This window comes from Antennarius striatus, chromosome 3 (assembly GCF_040054535.1).
Source record: "Antennarius striatus isolate MH-2024 chromosome 3, ASM4005453v1, whole genome shotgun sequence".
NCBI lineage: Eukaryota > Metazoa > Chordata > Actinopteri > Lophiiformes > Antennariidae > Antennarius > Antennarius striatus.
The window spans coordinates 22,640,434-22,665,996 of record NC_090778.1 but is presented as its reverse complement, the minus strand read 5'-3'; the positions used below and the strand labels follow the sequence as shown (position 1 = coordinate 22,665,996).

Sequence of the window (25,563 nt, the reverse complement as noted above, 5' to 3'; positions counted from 1 at the left end):
CCACACATGTTTACTACACGAATTGAGGGAAGCTTACCACGGTTGTCGGACACTCACAGGGACAACAGTAGTGAGGCTGTGGACTGCTTTCGCATTCGGGGAGTTGCGTGTCACTGTGGCTTTACTGCGGGACAACAAGTAAAGAAAGTAATTCTACTTTTTGTGAGTTTTGTGAAGTTGTGCAAGATGATCGGTGATTTCTTTGTCAGCTAACTGATTAGCCTGGTGTGTAACAGTTGAGCAGGACGACTAAGCTGCGCCGTCCGTTATCTGTAGTGGTGAGTGTTTATTAACACCTAAATAACGGTTAATAACGCTTTTGTAAATGTACATGAATAATTTATCATATCTGTATTGACAGTGATGGACATCATGTCGGTAAAAAAAACAAAACATGTCCCTGTTTTTTTTTGCTGGGTTTAGACTTCCTGCTTGTATATATACATGTTTTGTATACAGTTAATTGTGGATTGAAGTTAGCGTTAATAAATGACACATTTTTCAGTGGAAAAACAAAACAAAACAAAACAAAAAAAAACAACCCCGGACACATAAAAAACTAAAAATGAGAAAATTATTTTTATAGAGAAATTTTCTCAAATATTTTTCATCTCCTGAGAAATGATTTCTCATTCCTTTTTTATTTTGAAAACTGATTGCCAAAGGTCAAATGTCATCTTTTCTCTGTGCTAAATGTTTTCTGTTTTGTTTTGTTTTTTTTACACAAAGAAAATATCAAAATATCTATATGTTTTGTTTTTTTAGATAAGAGCTTTGGTTGTTATTTAGAATAGACTTTTTTTTTCACTTCACATTTTTACCTTCAAATACTCATGAAGACTGAATGTGCCTCCTCCTCCTCAGCCCTCAGTCTACACTTGGCTCTCATGACAGCTGTCACCAACAGTATGCTCACCGGAGGCCAGCTTGGAAATGTTGCCTGCCTGAACATGCTGACATATTAAACTGGATAACTTGAGCACGTATAGACACATTTGTGTGTGTGTGTGTGTGTGTGTATATATACACATATACACGCACACATATATATAAATGCTTTATTCTATTTGTTAAAAGAGTTGTCCCACTGCTGTAACCTTGTCCAGCCAGAAGCAAAATAAGTCCTTCTACCTATGGAAGTTGAGGCCACAGGTCTTATCTCATATTACGCAGCACGCCCCTGACCTGAGAATACTTTTAACCTCCAAACAGCACGACAGAAATGTCCTCGGACTACACTCAAAGGCATATAACTCAGCAAAAAAAGTACTGTACATATGATGCAGGGTCTTTTGATTGATTTCAATTTAATAGCATAATGTAACAGTGTAATGGAATATGATGTATATTTGTTTGATAAAGGAATTGGTCAAATTCCGATTTTATCCATTTGTTACAAAGTCATTAGAACGTTGAATTGTATATTCCATGATCATGGAATAACATGATCATGTATGAATAATAGTATGTATTAGTATGTATTAATATCAGTCTTTGTTTTGTTGTTGTAGTTCCAGGAGAATGTCTGTGAATGCTCATCTTGGCAGTTTTGGGATTAATCCTCTGGGTAATTTTGCTACTGTGGAGGGTTAATACCACAACAGCAGCAATGCCCCTGAAAGGAGAAGACCCTCCATCTGGCTGTGACCCGTCTGCACCTGAAGAGGGTATGCCAACTAAAAAATCCCCTCATCCAGACAAACATTCCAAGTCAACAGTTTCTACTACCTCAGAACAGATTGAGTTTGGCAGAACTCGAGTTTCCAGTGTCTCTTCAGATCTTAAAGTCAAAACAGTGGACAGGCAGGCTTTGCAGTCGTCTCCTGTGATTAATACAAAGGAGCCATCAATGCCATCGACCACTCAGAAACCTTCCAAAACCAATGTGCCAAAATTTAGCTCAGGGCCTGAGGCAAAAGAACGCCTCAAGTTCATTCTTGGGGCATCAGAGGATAATTCTTCAGATGAAGAGCCACTGGTTAACAAACCTCCAAGTGGTGCAACACAGCTACCAGCCTGCACCCACAAAGCTTCTCCCCAGCAGATGTCGTCTGCATCACCACCATCCAATTCCTCAGGCATGAAGTAAGACCTTGTTTCTCTCTCAGTAAATTCAGTGTTCACTCTCTAGAATAATGTATGTTTCTCTAAGTCCATGTGATTACACATTGTGGAGAAGTCGGATCTGGAGGTTCTCACTCTGCCATATGACTCTGAAACATTTTACTCGTGCCAAATATCAGTCTAAATATAAACAGAGTTGTTTTGTACATCCACTCTAGTGACACGCCATTATTCTCCTTGTGTCCTTTCTCCACATGCTGTGTTTCATCACCTGACGGCTTTTACCGGTCTGAATTTACGGTTGTTGCGTGCCAAACACTTCAGCTCTATTCTTAGAATTGAACCAGGTGATGTTGAACTGCGATGCATCTCTAGATTACAGTACAGTGGAAAAAACCCACTTTAATCCTCCATGCATTTTTAGTTTTAACACTATTGTTTGCTCTTTTTGCAGTGCAGACTTCTGTTTATATTAAGCAAGGGTATATCATATCATTGTGGGCCAGTGGTTTCATTTCACAGATTATCCATAAACTCAATTTGACATGCTATGGTGGATTGAAGTGCGTCTTGTGGGAAACATCATGAATAGGAGATAATAAGACTTCTTACTCTACTATATGACACAACTCAACATTAGATGCACTGGTTTGAAGCTCAGATTAAATATTTGCTGCAAAAAAGAAGACCTTTTTTACTGCATTTAACACTAAGCTACAGGGTCTGCTTGGATTCCGGTTGCTTTCTTTTATAAATGAAGTGGAGTGAATGCTGTTTCTTGGCCCTGTACAGTTTGTGATCTGTCACAGGGAATCTGTAGATTACATGGCTTCATATGTGGGAGGGATAAGAGATAGAAGAAATATTGTAGAGGTCTTTTTGTTTTGGGCTCAAAGTAAAACCTGGTGTCACTAATCAGGCACGTGGGACAGTATAACAAATCACTCAATGGAGGGAAGTCACTTTTTTCCCATATCTCTGAAGGTTAGGGCCACGGAATGTTGAATACGGTTTTCTTTAGTTTTAGTATTTAGCTGCAGATTTTATCATCGAGACTTTATCACATCTTTACAGCTCAAGAAGAATGAAAACATACAGAAATAGATTGTGTGTTCATAGATATATGGTTAAGCAACATGTGTTTGTGAATGGGAAGGAGGCTCCTGGGACCATGCTGTAGTTATGTAACCAAGCAGATCTCGTCTTTGGGCATAGAAGTATGATGAAATAAGAAAACACTGTAAATTTAAAAATCATGGAGAGGGGACCGTAAGCAGAATAAGTGTTTGCACATGTTCAGCTGCTTTTGGTTTATGTGCAGCTGCTTGTTTGTTCAGTGAAGTAGGTCTGTCCTGTTATTCCTCCTGTGAAGGGAAAACATCGGGGGATGAGGAGAACACTGGATAAGGTTATCAAAAACTATCTGCATAACAAGAGTGTAATCTGTTGTTCCTGAGTGATCAGTCAGAGTTAAGTTTAAAGTTCATTACGCTGAAGACAAAACTGCACTTCCGCTTCATGTTGTTGCTCACTGGTGCAACATGGGTATTTCTGAGGGATATCTGAACAGACTTTTCATAACATGCTTTGCGGTGCAATAGAAACAAGACGTTGGATTGAACGAGGTATGAGCCAGCAGATCATAAAGGTTTGGAAAAATATTGAAAGTTATTACAGTATCGATTCAAATTGCATCTTCCAGAACACTGAATATTTACTCTTGCATTTGATGTTTTAATGTAAATGTGTTCCAAAAATATATTGTGGTCTATTTGTTATAGAGTTGCATCGTTCTGTGGTGATATTTAGATCCTAACAGTTGTCAAACGTTATGACTTCTATGTCAATAAAGTTCAGTTTTATTACTTTTGCATCTTATAATTAGCCATAGTTTTGATCTAGCAGATATTTCCAGACAAATTGGGAACCAGAAGAGATTATTCCATTTTGGATCATTAAAACTGACCTTATAAATTTTATGTCACAAAATAACACTGACGGCAATTGTTTCTGATTGGCGTCGCTGTTGATGTTAGAGTTAAAAAAAAACTTCTGGACTCTATTATTCTCTATTAATAATCAGCTCGTCTACTATGTGCAATCATCTAATAGCACAGCATGAACATAATTATCTGTTAAAATCCCAATAAACATAAAGGTCAATTCCAATTACAGTAATCACATCCTACTCTATATAATCTCAAATTGAAACTGATAATGGTAATTCAAACTTCTCAAATAGTCTTGATGTTTACAGAATAGTATTGATAAAACATTGAAACCCGGAAATCAATGATATATTGCCAGATATCATTAATATGAGCCAGATTGATGCATTTCATGTGTTATAAGTACAGCATTTGTATTAATACTACTGCTATAACCAATTGGAACAGCTTTATTGGCTGATTTGGCCGAGGTCCAGTGTGTCATAATAATTTGTCTCAGCTGGTGGAGGTCCCATTAAAAGGACACTGGGTGATAACGTAAACCTTACTCAGGTAGATGAAATAACACAATTCTGTGAACTGTTCAAGTCAGAGGAGTTGATGTTTTGGCTAAATTTGTACATAATGTCAGAAAGTAGTATGAAGTAGTAGTAGACTGGTCCCTAGTCTGTCTACGACTGAGAGAGACTGAACTTTGACTTGCCTTTTTTTTTTTTTTTTCAGATCTGTTGTTTCTCTCTTGTTAGTTTTTACCACCATGTTTGTTGAGGATCTCTCCAGTGTGTGTTTTTATAAACTACCAGGGTTGTGATGTTTTGGTGGATGCAGCCTCCTCATTATTTTGCAATTTGAACTCACGCCCAAGCATAATGCTGTTTTGCTTTTTTATTGGACAACAAAGTAAGTTGTGAGATTTTCGCTGCAGGCCTAGCATGTCTGGTCTTCACTTGGTGAAGAAAGGACGTGAACACAGAACGATGGATCTACACAGAGACTTCACTGTCGCCTCTCCAGCCGAGTTTGTCACCCGGTTCGGTGGCATTCGCGTCATTGAAAAAGTAAGGATCACCTAACGATATCGCAAAATCCAATTATCTGTGTTTGTCCAAACTACACAAGTGGCGTCTGATACTATTCCAGGTGCTGATTGCTAACAATGGCATAGCTGCAGTCAAATGTATGCGCTCCATCCGTCGCTGGTCCTACGAAATGTTTCGCAATGAAAGAACGATCCGTTTTGTGGTCATGGTCACCCCTGAAGACCTGAAAGCGAATGCAGGTAATTGTGAATGTGATACTTGTAGTTATTTTATGATTACTGTTATTAACAAACAATTGTCTCAGTGTGCTTATGTTGAAAAAAATCTAAACCTTTCCCTTACAGAATACATTAAAATGGCAGACCATTATGTTCCCGTGCCCGGTGGGCCCAACAATAACAACTATGCCAATGTGGAGCTGATAGTGGACATTGCTAAAAGAATCCTTGTGCAGGTACTTTTCACCTTTGGCACAAGCAGTAGTGTTCTTAATGTTAAAATAAAAAAACAACAACTGATAACTGATGACGTGTGCGTCACTGGTGCCAGGCTGTCTGGGCTGGATGGGGTCACGCTTCTGAAAATCCCAAACTGCCTGAGCTGTTGGACAAAGCAGGAATATCATTTTTAGGTAAAAATCCACATTACAGAATGTTGACGTTAGTCTTAATTGTAATAGTGTCACTGTTTCAAATCCCATTGTAAAATCTCCCAGGTCCATCCAGTAAGGCCATGTGGGCTCTGGGGGATAAGGTGGCTTCTTCCATAGTGGCTCAGAGTGCTGACATTCCCACACTACCATGGAGTGGATCAGGTGCTGCTTTACCTTTCATGCTTTTAAAATTTACATAATGTACATCAATACAATCTTAATTTTATTTGATCATGAAGTTCTTGTCTGTGCACCTGTTTAGCAGGAATGCGATGCTTTAATGCTCAAACCTTTGCTTGTCATGGTCTCCAGGTCTGAGAGTGGACTGGGCCGAGGAGGACCAACTGATGGGCAATGTCATCAGTGTTCCCTCCGACATCTACTCACAGGGCTGCGTTCAGGACGTAGAGGATGGACTGAAGGTGAGCATATTTGATGAACCCATTTTAATCACATATCTACACATTGGCTTCTTTTTTCAAAAAAATGCTTGTATTTTTAGCTCTGTTGAGTTTTTTGTTGTGTTTCTTTGCAGGAAGCGGATAAAATTGGGTATCCAGTTGTTATCAAAGCCTCTGAGGGTGGAGGCGGAAAGGGCATCAGGAAAGTAGAACGCTCTGAAGATTTTCCTGGTCTCTTCAGACAAGTTTGTGTCATACTTTACTGCCTAACGCTTGACTGAGGATGAACTCTTAGTGGAATGTGATTTAAATATGTGTCTGTTTTGTTTTGAGTGAAGGTTCAGACAGAAGTACCTGGCTCTCCAATCTTCATCATGCAACTAGCTCAGCATGCGAGACACCTTGAGGTTCAGATTCTGGCTGACGAGTATGGGAATGCCATCTCTCTTTTTGGAAGAGATTGCTCCATCCAGAGGAGGCACCAAAAGATCATAGAGGAGGCTCCTGCCACCATAGCGGCTCCATCCACATTCGAGCAAATGGAGCAGGTGAGGGTGCCTGTATTTATATTCCCATCATAATTAACACCGGATTCAAACTTTTTTTGTCACCATTTTGTTTGTCTCTTCAGTACGCTGTGCGACTGGCAAAGATGGTGGGCTACGTGAGCGCAGGTACGGTGGAATATCTCTTCTCTGAAGATGGAAGTTTCCACTTCCTGGAGCTGAATCCTCGACTGCAGGTGGAACATCCCTGTACAGAGATGATTGGAGATGTGAACCTCCCTGCTGCACAGCTTCAGGTAAAATCTGTCATTGAGCACAAATAGTTATTAGAGCGCCATCAACGTTAGACTACCATTTTAACTCTGTCATCTCTGATAGATTGCAATGGGCATCCCCCTTCATAGAATCAAGGACATCCGTATGCTGTATGGAGAGTCTCCTTGGGGTGACACTGTCATTAACTTTGAGACTCCACACTGCACGCCAAACCCAAGAGGACATGTCATAGCCGTCCGGATCACCAGTGAAAATCCAGATGAGGTAACTTTCACTTTTATCAAACACACAACTTTTCTCCGAACTTGTCATTTGCGCTGCTTACCTGTCCTCTTAATTCACAGGGGTTCAAACCCAGTTCGGGCACCGTGCAGGAGCTGAACTTCCGCAGCAGCAAAAACGTCTGGGGTTATTTCAGCGTGGCTGCAACTGGAGGTCTGCATGAGTTTGCAGACTCACAGTTTGGACACTGTTTTTCGTGGGGAGAGAACCGAGAAGAAGCCATTTCGTAAGCGTTTTGTTTTTCTTCTAATGAGACGTGATCTTTAACAATTAACACTTTTGGGTGTTGAGTCTGACATAACCTCCAGCAATGCAGTATCTTACCTTATGATGTAACTACCCATTATATAATAGAACAAAGTTGAAAACACTGTGCCCTGCCAACAATATGATAAATAGCCTAGAAAGCAATTACACAAGACACATTTTCTTATAAAGCAGTTACTTTAGAGCAAATTTATATTGAAATCTGTAGAAATGTAGAATGTTGTCTGTTAGACGTTGGTTTTTTAGTTCATCATCTGGATATAGAATTTATTTTGAATAACTGAATGACCATCATAGGAATATGTAAAATATGTAAGTATAGCATAAAATACAGCAAGACAATGAATAATAATAGAGATCTGAGATGAGGAACGTTTTGTTTCAAATTTGGGGAATCTTCGTGCCAAAAAACCCCCAACTTTACTGAAATGAAAATGTTCTTGAATGAATGACAATCTCATAGTCGTAGAAATGTGATTCCATTTATAGAGGAAGGTTTTCATGTTCAAGGAGTCACATTATGAGGTGAAACTATCTTGAAAAATTTGCCTTTCAGTCCTAGATTAGACTTTCCCTGTGTCTTGGTAGGGTCTTTACACTTTTTACACTTTACACTATGGACCCACAGCCCGTCCGCTGCTAATCAGAATCATAGTTTTTATGACTAGGCCTGCCCAATCTGCTGATTAAATACACTGCCTCTGTGTCTCCACTTTTATTCTATGTATCACCTGTCTGGATATATTTTAGTTAAATTATTAACATAAGTGTATTTCTGTCTGTCTCTCTTCTCTGCTCTAACTGTGTCATTTGATGTGTACTTCATCTGAATTTGGGCCCATCAGTCCATCAATGCAGCATCTTCCGGCATGGTTGTGAGGATGTGTGGGTATTAATGGATGGCTCGACATCTGTGTGATATTTTTAGTATCTAGGAGTAGTTTTTTTGTAGCTCTACTGACAGTCAGAAAATAAAGGAGGGAAGACTGAACCTCTTTGGTGGATGAAGTTAAATTGCGTTGTGTTTCCTGTAATCAGGTGTAGTAACTGTCATGTGCTTCAGGAACATGGTTGTGGCCATGAAGGAGCTGTCCATCAGAGGTGACTTCAGGACCACAGTCGAATACCTCATTAAGTTATTAGAGACTGAAAGCTTCAGAAACAACGACATCGACACTGGCTGGCTGGATCATCTCATAGCAGAGAAAGTACAGGTAGGCGACTGAAGACTTCATGTCTCACCAGTACACAACCTGGGTCGAGGTTCCTGAAGTACTTTACAATGTCTTCAAGAAGCGTTTCGCTCTCCCTGCAGGCGGAAAGACCAGACACCATGCTGGGCATAGTTTGTGGGGCTTTGCATGTAGCTGATGCCAGCTTCCAGAAGAGCATGTCTGACTTCCTGCACTCGCTGGAAAGGTGAGCGTACACAGTCCCATGCAATCAATGCGCCGCTACCTTCTTATCTTGTGTTTGTTTGTATAATTTACTCACACTAACATTAACTGCTTCACCTACAGAGGCCAAGTCCTGCCTGCAGCCAGTCTCCTCAACTCTGTCAATGTTGATTTAATTTACGATGGAGTGAAGTACTGCCTCAAGGTTTCTGCTTTATGTTCTTCACACTTTTCTTCAATGAATTTTTACATTCTTTAAACAAATAAATTATCACTGCTTCTGCCTGAAGGTGGCTCGCCAGTCTCCAACAACTTATGTCATTATTATGAACGGATCCCACATCGAGATTGACGTCCACAGGCTGAGTGATGGTGGCCTTCTGCTGTCCTACGACGGCAGCAGCCACACCACCTACATGAAGGAGGAAGTGGACAGGCAAGTGTTCACGGAGCTGCACGCCTGGATTCATCATCATGTTTCATTAGTTGAACTAGTTTTCATTGGCATTACTTAATGTTCACAGCTACCGCATCACTGTTGGCAACAAGACTTGTGTATTTGAGAAGGAGAAGGATCCCACGGTGCTGAAGTCACCGTCTGCTGGCAAACTGCTGCAGTACATGATTGAAGATGGACATCACATTAATGCAGGAGAGATCTATGCAGAGATTGAGGTGTGTGTGTGGGTGCGTGCGTGTGTGTGTGCATGTCGCGGCAGTTTTAACAACTAGGCGGCAGTAACTCAGTCCACTAAGTCTTGGGCTTGGACCCATGTTGTGCAGAACGCTGTAATTTTGGAGTGTGAACTGGTAGTGAGAAGTGCCAGTTCACCTCTCGAGCATAGCGGAGGCGCCTTTGAGCAAGGCACCATCCCCTTTATAAGCTGCTGAGGCGCACTATGACGGAGCTGCCCGCCACTCTACCTCCCCATCACTTGCATACTTACAGGCCCCTCGTGTGTGTGTGTGTGTGTGTGTGTGTGTGTGTGTGTTTGTGTTACTGGCCTGTACCCACACATATATACACATGTGAGTAACTACCAATATAACTAGAGTGGACAATGATTTCCCCTATGGGGATTAATAAAGTTAATTTCATTTTCACTTCATTTCAAAACTGATGACATGACATGTCTTTTGTATGTTTATTGACTGCCTGCTTTCAGGTGATGAAGATGGTGATGACATTGACCGTGCAGCAGTCTGGTTGTATTCACTTTGTCAAGAGACACGGTGCAGTACTGCAGCCTGGCTGTGTGGTGGCGCGCATGGACCTGGATGACCCCAGCAGTGTGCATCGGGTAACTCAGGGACTTCTGATTGTTTAATTATAATTCATACCATTTTATAATAGTCCTACAATATTCTATTAAGGACTTTTTAACTTGAGTTTGTGCAGATTTATTAATTAAAATACTGCATAAACAAATGGGTAATGGGTCATCTGTTTCCTTTTGCCTGCTGTCACAGGTGGAGCTCAACACGGCCACACTGCCACCACAACAACCGCTGCCCATGGTGGGGGAAAAGCTCCACCAGGTGTTCCACAGTGTGCTGGAAAACTTAGTTAAAGTCATGGATGGCTACTGTCTTGAAGAGCCCTACTTCACCAGCAAGGTATGCAGCAGAGTTTGTGCCACCGCAGCGTGTCGTTCTCAGTTTCATTCATTCTTTGTACATGTTCATGTTTACAGCTGAAAGAGTGGCTGAACATCCTGATGAAAACTTTGAGAGACCCCTCACTTCCGCTGCTGGAACTCCAGGAGATCATGACGAGTGTGGCGAGTCGCATTCCTGCTAGTGTGGAAAAAAACATCCGGAAAATCATGGTCCAATACGCGAGTAACATCACCTCTGTCCTCTGCCAGTTTCCTAGTCAAAGGGTGAGTACACTGTGACATGACTGAGTTCTAAAATTAAAATAAAACTCTATTTCCGTTATAATATGATTTCCCTTCATTTATTCCAGATTGCAAATGTTCTAGACAGCCATGCAGCGACCCTGCAGAGGAAAGCTGACCGAGAAGTGTTCTTCATGAACACTCAGAGTATTGTTCAGCTGGTACAGAGGTTGGTTTCCTGAGTGCGGAAAAAATCATATATATTATTGATATTGCATTGGCACATTTGAATATGTTTCTCTCAGGTATCGCAGTGGAATACGTGGTTACACGAAAAATGTGGTTCTCGATCTGCTGAAGCGATACCTGCAAGTGGAGATACAGTTTCAGCAAGGTGACAAAAATACACTAAGCTCTGTATGAAAACTCCAAATCTTTCTTTGACACCACTTAATTCTTCTCGCAGCTCATTATGACAAGTGTGTTTTCCACCTGAGAGAGCAGCATAAACCTGACATGAGTCCTGTGTTGGAATACATCTTCTCACATGCTCAAGTCTCCAAGAAAAACATCCTGGTCACAATGCTCATAGTAAGGCAGTCAACCCCAGCATGCATAAACAATCTGCTTAATGTTGACGTTTTGCTGAAAGACACGTTGTACCCTGTGTAGGACCAGCTATGTGGAAGGGATTCCACACTAGCAGATGAGCTGATGGCCATTCTGAATGAGCTCACACAGCTTAGCAAGATGGAGAACTCAAAGGTGGCTTTGAGAGCCAGACAGGTGAGACCACATGTATCCCAGCTATGTGCTGTGCTGATCGTTTTTAATGTATTGTTTTCCATTAAAGTAATTTATCCATCCATCCATCTTCCACCGCTTATCCGTAGTCGGGTCGTGGGGGCAGCAGCTTCAACAGGGAGCCCCAAACTTCTCTTTCCCCGGCCACATCCACCAGCTCTGACTGGGGGATCCCAAGGCGTTCCCAGGCGAGTGTTGAGATTTAATCCCTCCACCTGGTCCTGGGTCTGCCCCGAGGTCTCCTCCCAGCTGAACGTGCCAGAAACACCTCCCTAGGGAGGCGTCCCGGAGGCATCCGCTCCAGATGCCCAAACCACCTCAACGGACTCCTTTCCACGCGGAGGAGCAGCGGCTCTACTCCCTCACGAGCAGCAGTGTTTCTCACCTTATGTCTAAGGGAGACACCAGCTATCCGCCTGAGAAAGTCCATTTCAGCCGCTTGTATCTGCAATCTCGTTCTTTCGGTCATGGCCCATCGCTCATGATCATAGGTGAGGGTAGGAACGAAGATTGAAAGGTAGATGGAGAGCTTCTCCTCTCGGCGAAGCTCCCTCTTTGTGACAACAGTGTTGTAAAGCGACTGCAATACCGCTTCTGCTGCCCCAATTCTCCGTCCAATCTCACATTCCATTGTTCCCTCACTCGTGAACAGGACCCAAAGTACTTAAACTCCTTCACTTGTGGAAGGACCTCATTCCCCACACGGAGAAGGCAGTTCACCGGTTTCCTGCTGAGGACCATGGCCTCAGATTTGGAGGCGCTAATCCTCATCCCCGTTGCTTCACACTCGGCTGCAAACCTGACCAATGAGCGCTGCAGGTCTCAGGCCGATGACGCAAACAGGACCACATCATCTGCAAAAAGCAGTGATGCAATCCTTAGGCCACCAAACTGTAAAGCCTCCTCACCACGACTACGCCTCGATATCCTATCCATGAAAATCACAAACAGAATTGGTGATAAAGCGCAGCCCTGGTGAAGGCCAACAGCTACTCGGAACAAGTTCGACTTACTGCTGAGAACCCGAACGCAGCTCTCACTTTGGGCGTACAGGGATTGGATGGCAGTGAGGAGAGGCCCCCTCACCCCATACTCCCGCAACACTTCCCACAGTATATCCCTGGGGACCCGATCGTACGCCTTCTCCAAGTCTACAAAACACATGTAGACTGGATGGGCATACTCCCAAGCCCCCTCTAGGATCCCTCTGAGAGTAAAAAGCTGGTCTGTTGTTCCACGACCAGGACAGGAACCCACATTGATCCTCCTCAATCCGAGGCTTGACAATCGGCTGGACCCTCCTTTTCTGTACCTTGGAGTAAACTTTCCCAGGGAGGCTGAGGATTGTGATGCCCCTGTAGTTGGCACACACCCTCTGGTCCCCCTTTTTAGAAAGAGGAAGCACCACCCCAGTCTGCCACTCTTTCAGTACTGTCCCAAAATTCCACGCAATGTTAAAGAGGCGTGTCATCCATGATAGCGCCTCAACACCCAGAGCCCTCAGCATTTCTGGGCGAATCTCATCAACACCCGGGGCTTTGCCACCATGAAGTTGTTTAACTACCTCGGTGACTTCGCCCCAAGAGATTGACTCTGATCCACCATCATCCTCCAGCTCTGCCTCTACAACAGAGGACGGGTCAATTGGGGTAGTTGGATTCAGGAGTTCGTCAAAGTGTTCCTTCCACCGACCGACAACCTCTTCAGTCGAAGTTAACAGTGTCCCATCTTTGCTGTATACAGCTTGGATGGTTCCCCGTTTCCCCCTCCTGAGGTGTCGGACAGTCCTTCAGAACAACTTTGGTGCCGTCCGATAGTCCTTCTCCATGGCCTCTCCGAACTCCTTCCACACCCTCTGTTTTGCCTCCATCACAGCCGAGGCTGCAGTCCTCTTGGCCTGTTGGTACCCTGCGCCTGCTTCAGGAGTCCCCAGGGACAACATGCCCCTGAAGGCCTCTTTCTTCAGTCGGACGGCTTCCCTGACCACCGGGGTCCACCACGGTGTTTGAGGGTTACCGCCCCTTGAGGCACCCGAGACCTTGAGACCATAGCTCTCAGCTGCAGCTTCAGCAATGGAAGCTTTGAACATCGACCATTCAGGTTCAATGCCCCCAGCCTCCACAGGGATGCATGAGAAGCTCCTTCGGAAGTGTGAATTGAAGGCCTCGCGGACAGAGTCCTCCTCCAGACGTTCCCAGGTCACCCGCACTACTCGTTTTGGCTTACCAGGTCTATCCAAAGGTTTCCTCCGCCAACGGACCCAACTCACCACCAGGTGGTGATCAGTTGACAGCTCTGCCCCTCTCTTCACCCGAGTGTCCAAAACACACGGTCGAAGGTCAGATGATACGATCACAAGATCAATCGTTGACCTCCGACCCAGGGTGCTCTGGTACCAGGTACACTTGTGAGCATCCTTGTGTTCGAACATGGTGTTAGTTATGAACAATCTGTGACTAGCACAGAAGTCCAACAACATAAGACTGCTCGGGTTTAGATCAGGGAGGCCATTCTTCCCAATCACGCCCCTCCAAGTGTCTCCATCATTGCCGACGTGTGCATTGAAGAGAACAATGGAGTCCCCTGCAGGGATCCCTTCAAGGACCCTATTTAGGGACCCCAAGAAGGCCGAATACCCTGAACTGACTAAAACAAGGTCCAACCCCTATCCAGGAGTTTGGATCCAGAACCGAGGCTATGCGTGGAGGTAAGCCCCACCAGATCCAACTGGTAACGCTCCACCTCCAACACAAGCTCCGGCTTCTTCCCCACCAGTGAGGTGACATTCTACGTCCCCAAAGCCAGCTTCTGCCGCCTGGGTCTGGTCTGTCGTAACCCCCTGTCGTCACTGCCACCCATATGGCAGCTCACCCAACCCCATCAGTCTGCCCTGTGGGTGGTGGGTCCACAGGGGTGGGTAGAGTCCACGTTGCCTTTCGGGCTGAGCCTGGCCGGGCCCTGTGGCAGACCCGGCCACTAGGCGCTCGCTGACGGGCCCACCATCCAGGCCTGGCTCCAGACGTGGGCCCCGGGCTTCCTCCGGGCAGGGTCACATTTTTCCCTTTCCGATTTGTCATGGGATCTTCTGAACCATTCTTTGTCTGGCCCTTGACCTGAGACCTGTTTGCCTTGGGTGACCCTACCAGTAGTTCAAGACTCCCGACAACATAGCTCCCAGGATCCTTAGGGCACACAAACCACTCCACCACGATAAGGTGATGGTTCCTTGGAGAGGTAATTTATTAGATCGGATACCTGAAGTCAAGTCAGTTTGTATTATATTGATAGGAGTTTCAGTTTTGTCTCTTCTTCTTTTCCTTCTCCTTCATCTTTTTTGTCTCGTTCTTGTCTTTCGATAAATTATGCACCCACTTTTTCAATTAGGTCATTCCATCCATCTTGATGTCATATTTCAAATTATAGGTCTTGATTGCATCTCATTTGCCATCGTATGAACTGAGGCACAACCAGGTGGAGTCCATCTTTCTGTCAGCCATCGACATGTATGGCCATCAGTTTTGTCCAGAAAACCTGAAGGTCAGTTTTGTCTGAAGAAATTTTATTGTGATTGTTTGTTATCATCCATGTGTCAATTGATTTTTATAAAAATGTTTTTCCCCCTCGGTACAGAAACTGATTCTCTCTGAAACGTCCATATTTGACGTTTTGCCCAATTTCTTTTACCACTCCAATCAAGTTGTCTGCATGGCTGCCTTGGAGGTATGGTCGGTGGATTTACGACATGAAGTTTCTCTTTTTTAATGAGTGACACTAACGTGTTGGTTCTTGACATTCAGGTGTATGTGCGCCGAGCTTACATCGCCTATGAGCTGAATAGCATCCAGCATCACCAGCTGCAGGATGGAACGTGTGCTGTTGACTTCCAGTTCATGCTGCCGTCATCACATCCAAACAGGTACCAGTTGTTCTTTTTCTTTTCTTTTTTTTCACTGAAGGAAAATGCAAAGACTCTCGAGCCACAGATGAATAACACGTTTTCATTAATTATTACATTTCTGGTGAAACACCCCCACTTCCAAAACATAATATTGATGGATCAGTGAAGATAAATTGATGAAATGATTGATATACTTTGTTGTGCAGATAGAGAGCAACATAAACCATCTGTATTAACTGAATGATGAATGATTTTTGTACAATGGACATTAATGTGAGTGTGCATACCTTCTTTTAAATTCACGTAGTCTAATCATAACGGCTTGAGATAGAGGTGCACTTTAATCCTCCACTCCTGATATTCATTTTTCGATCATCTTATTTCAGGGGGAGCAGCCCTACTCTGAACAGGTAGGGTAAAGCTCCTCCCCAATCAGTCAAACCATTCAGATGTGTGTGTGTGTGTCTCACATTAACGCATGCTGAATGGACTCTACTGCTGTTCCCTTCTTCCTTGTGGAAAGACTTTAACAAGTTCTCTGTTTCTTGTCTCAATATGAAATGTAAAACTGTTTTTTGAGAGGTTATATTTTCTTTTATTACACATTCCTATCAAAATCAGGGCTGCTATTTTAATGATTACGTTATTGAATAGGGCTTTAATTCTCCAGCATCTGATTTTAATATTTGATTTGAAATTAGAAATAGTATCATTTCCTCTAGAAAAAAAATCCAATTCATAATCCATTTCAAATCAGTATGTGAATTAATTGAATTTATGTCATTATAATCCTAAATAATGGATGTCAGGGTGGAAAAACTTTGTGAATAATTCTTATGGTTATATTGTTGTGTTATATTAAAGTTAGATTGTGCATATTTGCTTTATTAACTCTTGGTTTGAATTAAATAAAACAGATATCTCTATTTGATCATTCTGTGGTCTTGTCTTTTTTTCTGTCTGTCTTTTCCACATTTTTAGGCTTCCTCTGACAGTCAGTAGATCAGGTCAGTTAAAACTGAGGCGTCAAAGCAGTGAACTCTTTCTGGATGGAACCTTGAATCCACCCTGTCAGCGGATGGGCGCCATGGTGGCTTTCCAGTGTTTTGATGACTTCAAAAGGTCACTTTTGATTTTTTGATTGAATTTTATTTCCTCTTCCATTTAAGCTTTTTATCTCAAAGTTTCAAAAAAGCAGGTGATGCTTTTTCACGTGCTTCTTTTCTGGTTTTGTAGGAATTTTGATGAAGTTCTCTCCAGCTTTGTAGAACCACTCTTGGAAAGCACAATGGTCTCTGAGGTCTGCTCTAGTCTGTATGAGGAGGAAACTATTAGGGTGGGTGCCGTGGATGAGTAGGGGTCTCTCTTTAAAAATCATACAGATTCGCTTTCACTCCAGCCACTGATTTCATCTTCCCTTCAGAATACGAGGGAGAATCCAATCCACATCATCAATGTGTCCATAAAGACAGCGGACACAGAAGATGACAATGCTTTAGTTACAGCCTTCACTTCTTTTGCCCAATCAAAGGTCAGCATTCTTATCTGGATTCTGAACACTTCTGTCATTATTCATAACACACGACAGTAATGAACGTGGGATTGTTTCAGATTTCTATTGAAATGAAAATTGCTTCTTTTTTGTACAGAGAGCAATCCTCTTTGACCATGGAATCAGGAGAATCACTTTTCTGGTTGCACAGAAGGTAATTCTTTTCAAGCAAACTTTTCATTTTGCTCTCCTAATAATTTACACACACACACACACACACACACACACACACACACACACACACACACACACTGCTTCTAGCAGACACACTCATTTACTTTTCCTTACTTTGTTATGATTATTTTATTTATGACCTGTCATTGCAACAGAGAGAATTTCCGAAGTTCTTCACTTTCAGAGCCAGAGATGGGGTAACGTCTTCTTTTATCTACAATTTGATAGATCCCATAATTACAGAATTTCTAAACACATTGCTGTCAATCAATGAGCTTCTGCAGAACTGACAGAGTTGATGATGACTCTGACAGCCTGTGCTTCTCCTCAGTTCCAAGAGGATCGCATTTATCGCAACCTCGAGCCGGCATTAGCGTTTCAGCTGGAGCTGAATCGCATGAGGAACTTTGACCTCAAAGCCGTTCCCTGCGCCAATCACAAGATGCACCTTTACCTCGGCGCTGCTCGCGTGCGGGAGGGAGCTGAGGTCACAGACTACCGCTTCTTCATACGCGCTATTATTCGCCACTCAGATCTCATTACAAAGGTCAGCAGAGCAACAATAGAATATTTCTTAATTCTCTTTAAAGTAAACAACATTTATGCATGTTATGTTAATTTTTTTAAAGAAATAAAACAGAATAAAGGAAATTACTTGTGTAATTTTATGTGCAATCAGGAAGCCTCTTTCGAATACCTTCAAAACGAGGGTGAACGTCTTCTGCTGGAGGCCATGGATGAGTTGGAGGTGGCCTTCAGTAATACCACTGTCCGCACAGACTGCAACCATATCTTCCTTAACTTTGTCCCCACTGTCATCATGGACCCTTCAAAGGTCTGTATTCAGCAGATTATGTCTAGTCTACATTCAATGAATGGCTAAAACTACAGTATTTTCCGCACTATAAGGCGCACCTAAAAGCCTATAATTTTCTCGTAATCCCTTAGTGCGCTTTATAATCCAATGTGCCTCATATATGGATTAATATTAATATTAGTATTGGTTAAAAACAAGATCGCTGGGGGGGAAAAGCCGGCAGTCATGCTGCACTGTCACCAGGGGCTCCCTCAGACAGTGTTCAGGCAGTACCACGCCCCCTAACAACGGTAGTCAAGGGGCGTCGCCGAAGTGCCGACTCTCACTCCTGCTGTTTGAGGGCAGAGCAGCCTGCTGAGAGAACACCGGTGACCGGCTACGATAACGTAGCAAAACATTGGGAATTTTCAACAATTCTATCAATAGTGTTTGACAGACTGACTGATCTCAGTATTTCCCAACTACTGTGGCGCCGGAAATAACCCACTTTAAAGTTAATTGGTCTAAAAGATGCTATTGTCGAATGTCAGTACTGGATTCTAATGACGGTCAATTCTGTTAGTTTGTGGAAACACATGGAGAAACTGGCATAAAGGCGAATGAAAGACCCTCAAAGCTGAACTTCTAGGCTTTTCTGAAATATCAAGAGCAGAGTCACTGCTAGACAACGGTACCTGGTGTGCTGCACTGATTTACAAATGTAGTTGATAGCTCTGGGCGGGCGGCGGAGGGGCGCATTCAGGCTTGTGTATTCTGTCTGCAGCGACGTTAAAGTCAATTCTGTGAGTAAAACAGCGTCACATTTGCCAGTAAATTAGCAGCCTGACATTAAAAACTGGTTAAAAATTGTTTAGACAGCAAATAGCTGCACCTCACCTCCGACTGGACTACCGATCGATCGAAACAATATTTAATAAACCAAGACGAACGTCGCTGCTTCAAAGGTCAGATCAGGAAATAATCCGCCCTGTTCGAACTGAGTGGACTGGTAATGAATTCAACCAGTTTTTAATGTCAGGTTTTTTAATATGCGTGTTGACTTCTTTCTAAGAAAGTGATCAAGCCATCAGGTTTCCTTGATGAGGCTCAGAATGGCTCATTGAAATAACAATAGGGCCATTCACAGCCGACTAAAGTACTCAGTCATGAACGCTCTGGCTAGTGGACGGGTAGCGCAACTACAGCCATCAGTTTTTTAAATCTATTTTAATATTTTTTGCGCCTTATAATCCGGTGCGCCTTATATATGAAATAAATCATAAAATAAACAATTCATTAAAGGTGCGCCTTATAATCCAGTGAGCCTTATAGTGCAGAAAACACTCTACGCCTAAAAACCTTTAGGTACTATTTAGACTCCTCTCAAAAAAAGATTTACTCTTTTTATCTTCAGATTGAGCAGTCTGTCCGCTCTATGGTGATGCGCTACGGCAGCCGTCTGTGGAAATTGAGGGTCTTGCAGGCTGAGCTGAAGATCAACATCCGTCTAACCCCAACAGGGAATGCCATTCCTGTTCGCCTGTTTCTCACTAATGAGTCTGGTTACTACTTGGATATCAGTCTGTACGAGGAGGTCACCGACCCAAGTTCTGGACAGGTGATGACAGTGGACTGAAGTAACCTTGATCAGGCATTGTCTGGTATTAAACATATAATGTGTGACAGGAGATCACAGGTTTACCATGTCTTTCTTTTTTTAGGTCATGTTCCAATCATATGCAGGGAAGCAAGGTCCACTGCATAGCATGTTCATCAACACTCCGTATGTGACCAAAGACCTGCTGCAAGCCAAACGCTTCCAGGCCCAAACTCTGGGGACCACATATGTCTATGACTTTCCTGAGATGTTCAGACAGGTACAGCTAAGTGACTGAGTGACGTTGCATTTTCTTCTTGTTTGTGGTACCTATGATGTTCGTGTAACAAAGAAAATCCATATATAGGCACTGTTTAAGCTGTGGGGCCCAGGGGACCAACACCCTAAAGATTTGCTGATGTGTGCTGAGCTGGTTCTAGACTCTCAAGGAAGACTCGTGCAGATGAACCGATTGCCTGGAGACAATGATGTAAGATCTCTTTGAAAGTACAAAAGTCATTTCATGCTTTCTCAGTGTGATATGAACAATGGCTGTCCCAATTTTTTTATCAGGTTGGAATAGTTGCATTCAAGATGAAAATGAAGACTCCAGAGTACCCAGAGGGCAGAGACATCATCGTCATCTGTAATGACATCACTCACATGATTGGCTCCTTTGGTCTTCGAGAGGATGATCTGTTCCTCAAGGCGTCTGAGTTGGCGCGAGCTGAGGGCATCCCCCGCATTTTCATTGCAGCCAACAGTGGGGCTCGCATCGGTCTCGCTGAAGAGATCAAACACATGTTCCAGGTGGCCTGGATCGACCCCACGGACCCGTACAAGGTGTCGTCTGAATTGTGTTTCTCCTAATATTTACATTAAATGATCACTGATGAAACAACCACAGAAAATACTTCAGCAGTATATAAAAAAAAGTCTCATTTGAATTATTTCCAAATCTCACCAGGGTTTTAAGTACCTTTACCTGACACCACAGGACTACACACGAATTAGCTCCACCAATGTTGTTCATTGTCACCATGTAGAGGAAGGTGGAGAGTCCAGGTACTATAAAATATTGGTTACTTCTTATATTTTGCAAATTCTGCTACTTGAAATATTTCAAATGCACAAAATGTGCCTGGAGGATATTTTTATATTTCTATCAATCTGTCTATAATAGGTACATCATCACAGATATTATCGGCAAGAATGATGGGCTTGGAGTTGAGAACCTGAGAGGTTCTGGCACCATTGCCGGAGAATCGTCTCAGGCCTACAAAGAGATAGTAACAATTAGCATGGTAAGAATGTGCATCTAACTTCTCTGAGAAAAAAGATTCTCATGTGAATACCACTGTTTGATTATATACTGTTTATTCTCACAGGTTACGTGTCGCGCTATTGGAATTGGAGCCTATCTGGTCCGTTTGGGACAGAGAGTGATTCAGGTGGAAAATTCACACATTATTCTGACTGGAGCTGCTACTCTTAACAAGGTTTGTCAGTTTAATGTGGTTAAAAAAAAGAAGGATATTTTGATGTGCATGCAATCTGTTGTGAATATTGTGAGTACTAGTATATGTCGGGGCAATATGTGTAGAAAATCCACAATCAACCAACTGTGGGTACAGGAGGTGAGATTTTATTGTCAGTTAAAATTCTTTTGTACAGTAATTTAAGTCCCTGACTCTTTACAGGTTTTGGGCAGAGAAGTCTATGCTTCTAACAACCAGCTGGGAGGGATCCAGATCATGCACAACAATGGGGTCACTCACAGCACTGTGCCGGATGACTTTGAGGGTGTCTTCACCATCCTCCAGTGGCTCTCTTATATGCCAAAGGTTAGGCTGAATGGGCTTTTACTTCTGTTAGGTGAGAAACAATTCAGATCACTAACTATATTTCTTTTCCTCCTTACAGAACCAACAGTCACCTGTGCCTGTGATGCCAAGTAAAGATCCTGTGGACAGAGAGATAGAATACATTCCATCAAGAGCACCATACGACCCCCGCTGGATGTTGGCCGGGAGACCACACCCGAGTTAGGGTCAACTCTAGATCTTTTGTTTTTTGTTTAAACAAGAAACCTTTTTGAATTTTTTTTTCTTTTATGTATTTGTACATTTAGCGCAGAGAGGAGCATGGCAGAGTGGATTCTTTGATCATGGCTCCTTCATGGAGATCATGGAATCTTGGGCTCAGACGGTGGTAGTAGGCAGAGCACGGTAAATCTGTTTGCTTTCAATAGATACACATGAAGTGGCTGTTTTGTGACTACAAGTAAAATGGTCATTAAATGCCTCAATGGAAACAGGTTGGGAGGAATTCCACTCGGCGTCATCGCTGTTGAAACGCGCACAGTCGAGTTCACCGTTCCAGCAGATCCTGCAAACCTGGATTCGGAATCTAAAGTGAGTCGGTCTCATCACTAATGTGTGATTTAAACATATTGGAGAGTTTCACCTCTGCCTCTGTTTGTGTGTGTTGATGCTGATTCTCAGGTTCAGCAGCAGGCTGGCCAGGTCTGGTTTCCAGATTCAGCCTTTAAAACGGCTCAAGCCATTTCTGACTTCAACCATGAGCGCCTGCCTCTCATGGTGTTTGCCAACTGGAGGGGCTTCTCTGGGGGCATGAAAGGTATGGAACGTGTACTTATTATGTTTGCGTAGCGACTGTATCACACGTTAAGATCTATGTTATTAAATGAAAAGTGTGTCTGTTGATGTCACACTTAGATATGTATGACCAGATATTGAAGTTTGGGGCTTATATTGTGGATGCCCTTCGTGGTTACCGTCAGCCGGTGTTGGTGTACATCCCACCGCATGCCGAGCTGAGAGGAGGCTCATGGGTAGTGATCGACCCCACCATCAACCCGCTGTGTATGGAGCTCTATGCAGACAGAGAGAGCAGGTAAATGAAGCGGACATGTTTTTAGATGGCTGCATTTTGAATTGAAAATAAGCAACAGGGTCTGCTTCACGATAACCGGATTCCACCTTTTTTGTTGTCTCCCCGTTGTTGCTGTTGTTGTTCTTCTAATGTTTAGAGGTGGTGTGCTGGAGGCTGAAGGTACAGTTGAAATCAAATTCAAGGCAAAGGACCTACTGAAGACCATAAGAAGACTCGATCCAGTCTGTACTGGTCTGGTTGAGCAACTTGGTGAACACTTTTTCTCTCTACTCTCTCTTTAATTGTATAATTCCAACACGATGGAATGCTGACTACCAATCTGGCAATTGGTTGTTTTTTTTCTTTAGCTTCTCCAGGGCTGTCTGAGAAACAGCTCAAGGAGGTTGAGTCAAAGCTCAAAGCAAGGGAAGAATACCTTTTGCCAATGTACCACCAGGTGGCAGTGCAGTTTGCAGATCTTCATGATACCCCAGGCAGGATGCAAGAGAAGGGTGTCATTACTGTAAGTGAACTCTTCAATTCCCTGATGTGATCAATACTTTTCGAGTTGAGATTGGTGTTTAGAGGTCTGTTCTGAAGTTATGTCATCACGTCCCGTCATGCTCTTCACAGGATATTCTGGATTGGAAGAACGTGAGGACTTTCTTCTACTGGCGTCTGCGTCGCCTCCTGTTGGAGCAGGTGGTGAAGTGTGACATTCTGAAGGCCAACAAGGACCTCAGCGATGGACACGTGCAGTCCATGCTGCGACGCTGGTTTGTTGAAACCGAAGGAACAGTCAAGGTATGTCATGACAGTCAAAGATAACTGTCTCTGCTAGTTTGCTGGACTGTTCTTCATACAGGTATATGCCTGTAAAGTATGCCAGACAAGGGCTAAGGGGTCATATGTAAAGGTGGAAACCTTTAGGGCATTATTTACCGTACCTGTTAAATTTCTAATCAATTCAGAACCATTTTTTCTAATTATGTGGCTTCTTTATGTTATCGTTGAAACCGATGATGAATATAATGATGATGAAGCACTTCTGTCTTTTTCTCCAGGCCTACCTCTGGGACAACAACCAAACAGTGGTTGAGTGGCTTGAGAGACATTTGCCTAAAGAGGACGGCGCTCCATCGGCCATCCGAGAGAACATCAAATATCTGGAAAGAGAAAACACTTTGAAACACATCCGCAGGTGCACATCTTGACCTATTAATGTCGACTCACTAGCTTTGCATTGATCCCATCATTGCTTAAAGACCACTTGTCACGTCTTTGTCATTTTTATCGATAGAACCTTCAGCCAAACTGACTAGCCAGGTTCCCATATTCTTTTAGCTGTCCAAACAACTTATATCTGTGGTCTATTTCAGGATGATTAACAGCCACTGTCTGTCTGCATCATGTTTTATTTTTCTTATCTAGGCTGTTGCAGGACAACCCTGAGGTAGCCATGGACTGCATTATCCACATGAGTCAGAATATCACTCCATCCCAGAGGGCCAAGCTCTCACATCTGCTTGCAGCCATGGACAACACCAGTGCCAGTTAAGCTAAGGGGCATCACCAGACTGTACTATCACAAAGAACTAAAAGCTTTTCTTGAGTCTACTTCTCAGAAAAATGTTTGAAACTGTAAAACTTTAGGAAGAAATGTAAGTTTCATAGTTGGGGCAGCTTTTTGCACTATTGCATACATGCACAACCTGGTTTATTCCTCTGTGGTCACCACTAGCAGTGCTTCACTGTTGATCTTCTCTTTAGTATTTGTGTGGTAAGTACTGTAGTCAATGATTTCAGCTGCTCAGTGTGTTCACCAGCTGTGACCGTAAACACGTTTTACTGGTTGTATTTGTACATAAAGGCAATACAGTGTTAGGTGAGCCTTAATAGCCTCTGTGAAACCTACTGAGGCTAGATTTTTACTCCATAAAGTTGAATGTTTCTTATTTACACTAGGTCGACATGTTCAGGTTAAAATATTGTGTGTGTTGATTTTTAACTGTAGGTCAATTCTATGATCAATTTGTAAAAGAAGATACAAAAGAATGAGTTTTACAAGCCAGAAAATGGAGGTATCCTTTAATTCTGTTTCATTCTGCATCAATGTTATGACATTTTTATCAGTATTCCAATGGATAAAATGCTGATCACACAGAAGATTCAGTTTTTTAAATTTGTTTATTTCAAATAAGCTGCATTACAGTTGCCTGGAAGCACAGTACTGAATGCTGAACTCTGAATGTTTTGCTATTTGATGTTAACTTTTGGCCGGGTTAATTGACACATTAATGGAAATAAAACAGAGTAATCAAACGTGAAGTGAAGTGTTGGACTTAGCTGGGCTTAGCCTCTACACCGCCGAGGATAAAATTTATTCAGCAGAGGTATAAATGTAAAAGATACATTACAGTACTACAGTATTTTACTTCATTTGTCTGTTCTTTATATGTCCTGTAATTGTTTTTGGTAAGTCATGGGGAACAGTACTTTCTTGATTAGAGTAGTAATGGAATTATAATGATCTAAAATGATAATTATAGATTGAAATTAATTAAATAACGACTTGCGAACAATTCAGTTTATGAGCAACCTTTCGGAACCAATTGTATTCGTAGGTTGGAGACTTCCTATAGTGTTTTATGTGTCGACACTGTTATGAATGAGACATTTATGATGCTGTATGTGATTCGTTTGAATTTCTTTTTAATGTTTGGTGGTATGTATTTCCCTGATATAATGCTATATTTCGTTAAACTCAGGTTGGTCAATAATTACCACAGCACAATGCTTATTTGATGGCTGAATTTGCCTTATATCCATTAAAAATACCAGCTATGATATGTTATTTTATTGTACAGAATCTCTTCTGTGTCTTCTGCCAAGGACTGTCTGTTAAAGGTATGTTGTGGCAAAAGAAACTTGTTTTTTTTTACCCATATGATCAACAATTTGATCATGATCAAGTTAATGAACATAATTTCCATTTGACTTTGAGACACTTTAATCACACTGTGTGAAATAATAATGTGTAAAATCTCAACTCAGCGTTGGCACAGTTGGAAGTGTTTTGGAATGTAGAGACATGTAATGTAAAGACACTCAAACGAAAGCTTTTCTGTGCCAATGACAGTTTTAAACATTCAAATATACACAGCAAAATATT

At 42.5% G+C, this 25,563-nt stretch overlaps 1 protein-coding gene across 5 annotated transcripts; it reads left to right on the top strand.

Annotated features, from left to right (window-relative positions):
* The first annotated feature begins 8 nt into the window (after window positions 1-8).
* Window positions 9-25,262, top strand: acacb (acetyl-CoA carboxylase beta). 5 transcript variants are annotated; one of them, XM_068311202.1, is made up of 54 exons: window positions 9-147; window positions 1,512-2,085; window positions 4,939-5,071; window positions 5,154-5,292; window positions 5,398-5,507; window positions 5,603-5,684; window positions 5,769-5,867; window positions 6,018-6,127; window positions 6,241-6,351; window positions 6,445-6,654; window positions 6,738-6,908; window positions 6,991-7,152; window positions 7,233-7,396; window positions 8,501-8,651; window positions 8,753-8,856; window positions 8,958-9,039; window positions 9,125-9,270; window positions 9,359-9,509; window positions 10,001-10,135; window positions 10,305-10,451; window positions 10,529-10,717; window positions 10,804-10,904; window positions 10,981-11,069; window positions 11,142-11,266; window positions 11,348-11,461; window positions 14,903-15,016; window positions 15,110-15,199; window positions 15,277-15,395; window positions 15,764-15,787; window positions 16,359-16,499; window positions 16,614-16,713; window positions 16,801-16,908; window positions 17,027-17,083; window positions 17,259-17,300; window positions 17,435-17,650; window positions 17,783-17,938; window positions 19,314-19,517; window positions 19,621-19,776; window positions 19,864-19,986; window positions 20,070-20,339; window positions 20,464-20,561; window positions 20,680-20,800; window positions 20,885-20,995; window positions 21,197-21,340; window positions 21,420-21,540; window positions 21,628-21,724; window positions 21,814-21,910; window positions 22,001-22,136; window positions 22,235-22,412; window positions 22,549-22,661; window positions 22,760-22,914; window positions 23,025-23,195; window positions 23,456-23,592; window positions 23,823-25,262. In XM_068311202.1, exons 2-54 carry the CDS (start codon window positions 1,532-1,534, stop codon window positions 23,947-23,949), a joined length of 7,305 nt encoding a protein of 2,434 aa, XP_068167303.1. In that variant the 5' UTR covers window positions 9-147; window positions 1,512-1,531; the 3' UTR covers window positions 23,950-25,262. The 5 variants fall into 5 exon arrangements, with proteins under 5 accessions (XP_068167303.1, XP_068167308.1, XP_068167304.1 ...); XM_068311203.1 differs by having other exon boundaries at window positions 18-162; XM_068311206.1 differs by having other exon boundaries at window positions 27-138.
* The last annotated feature ends 301 nt before the right edge of the window (window positions 25,263-25,563 follow it).

Excerpts from the sequence above, each read along its gene's own strand:
- acacb (XM_068311202.1), top strand. The coding sequence starts at position 1,532 with ATGCTCATCTTGGCAGTTTTGGGATTAATCCTCTGGGTAATTTTGCTA. Across the intron at positions 9,510-10,000 it reads AGATCTATGCAGAGATTGAG|GTGATGAAGATGGTGATGAC; the intron begins GTGTGTGTGTGG and ends GCCTGCTTTCAG. Across the intron at positions 11,070-11,141 it reads GGAGATACAGTTTCAGCAAG|CTCATTATGACAAGTGTGTT; the intron begins GTGACAAAAATA and ends TTCTTCTCGCAG.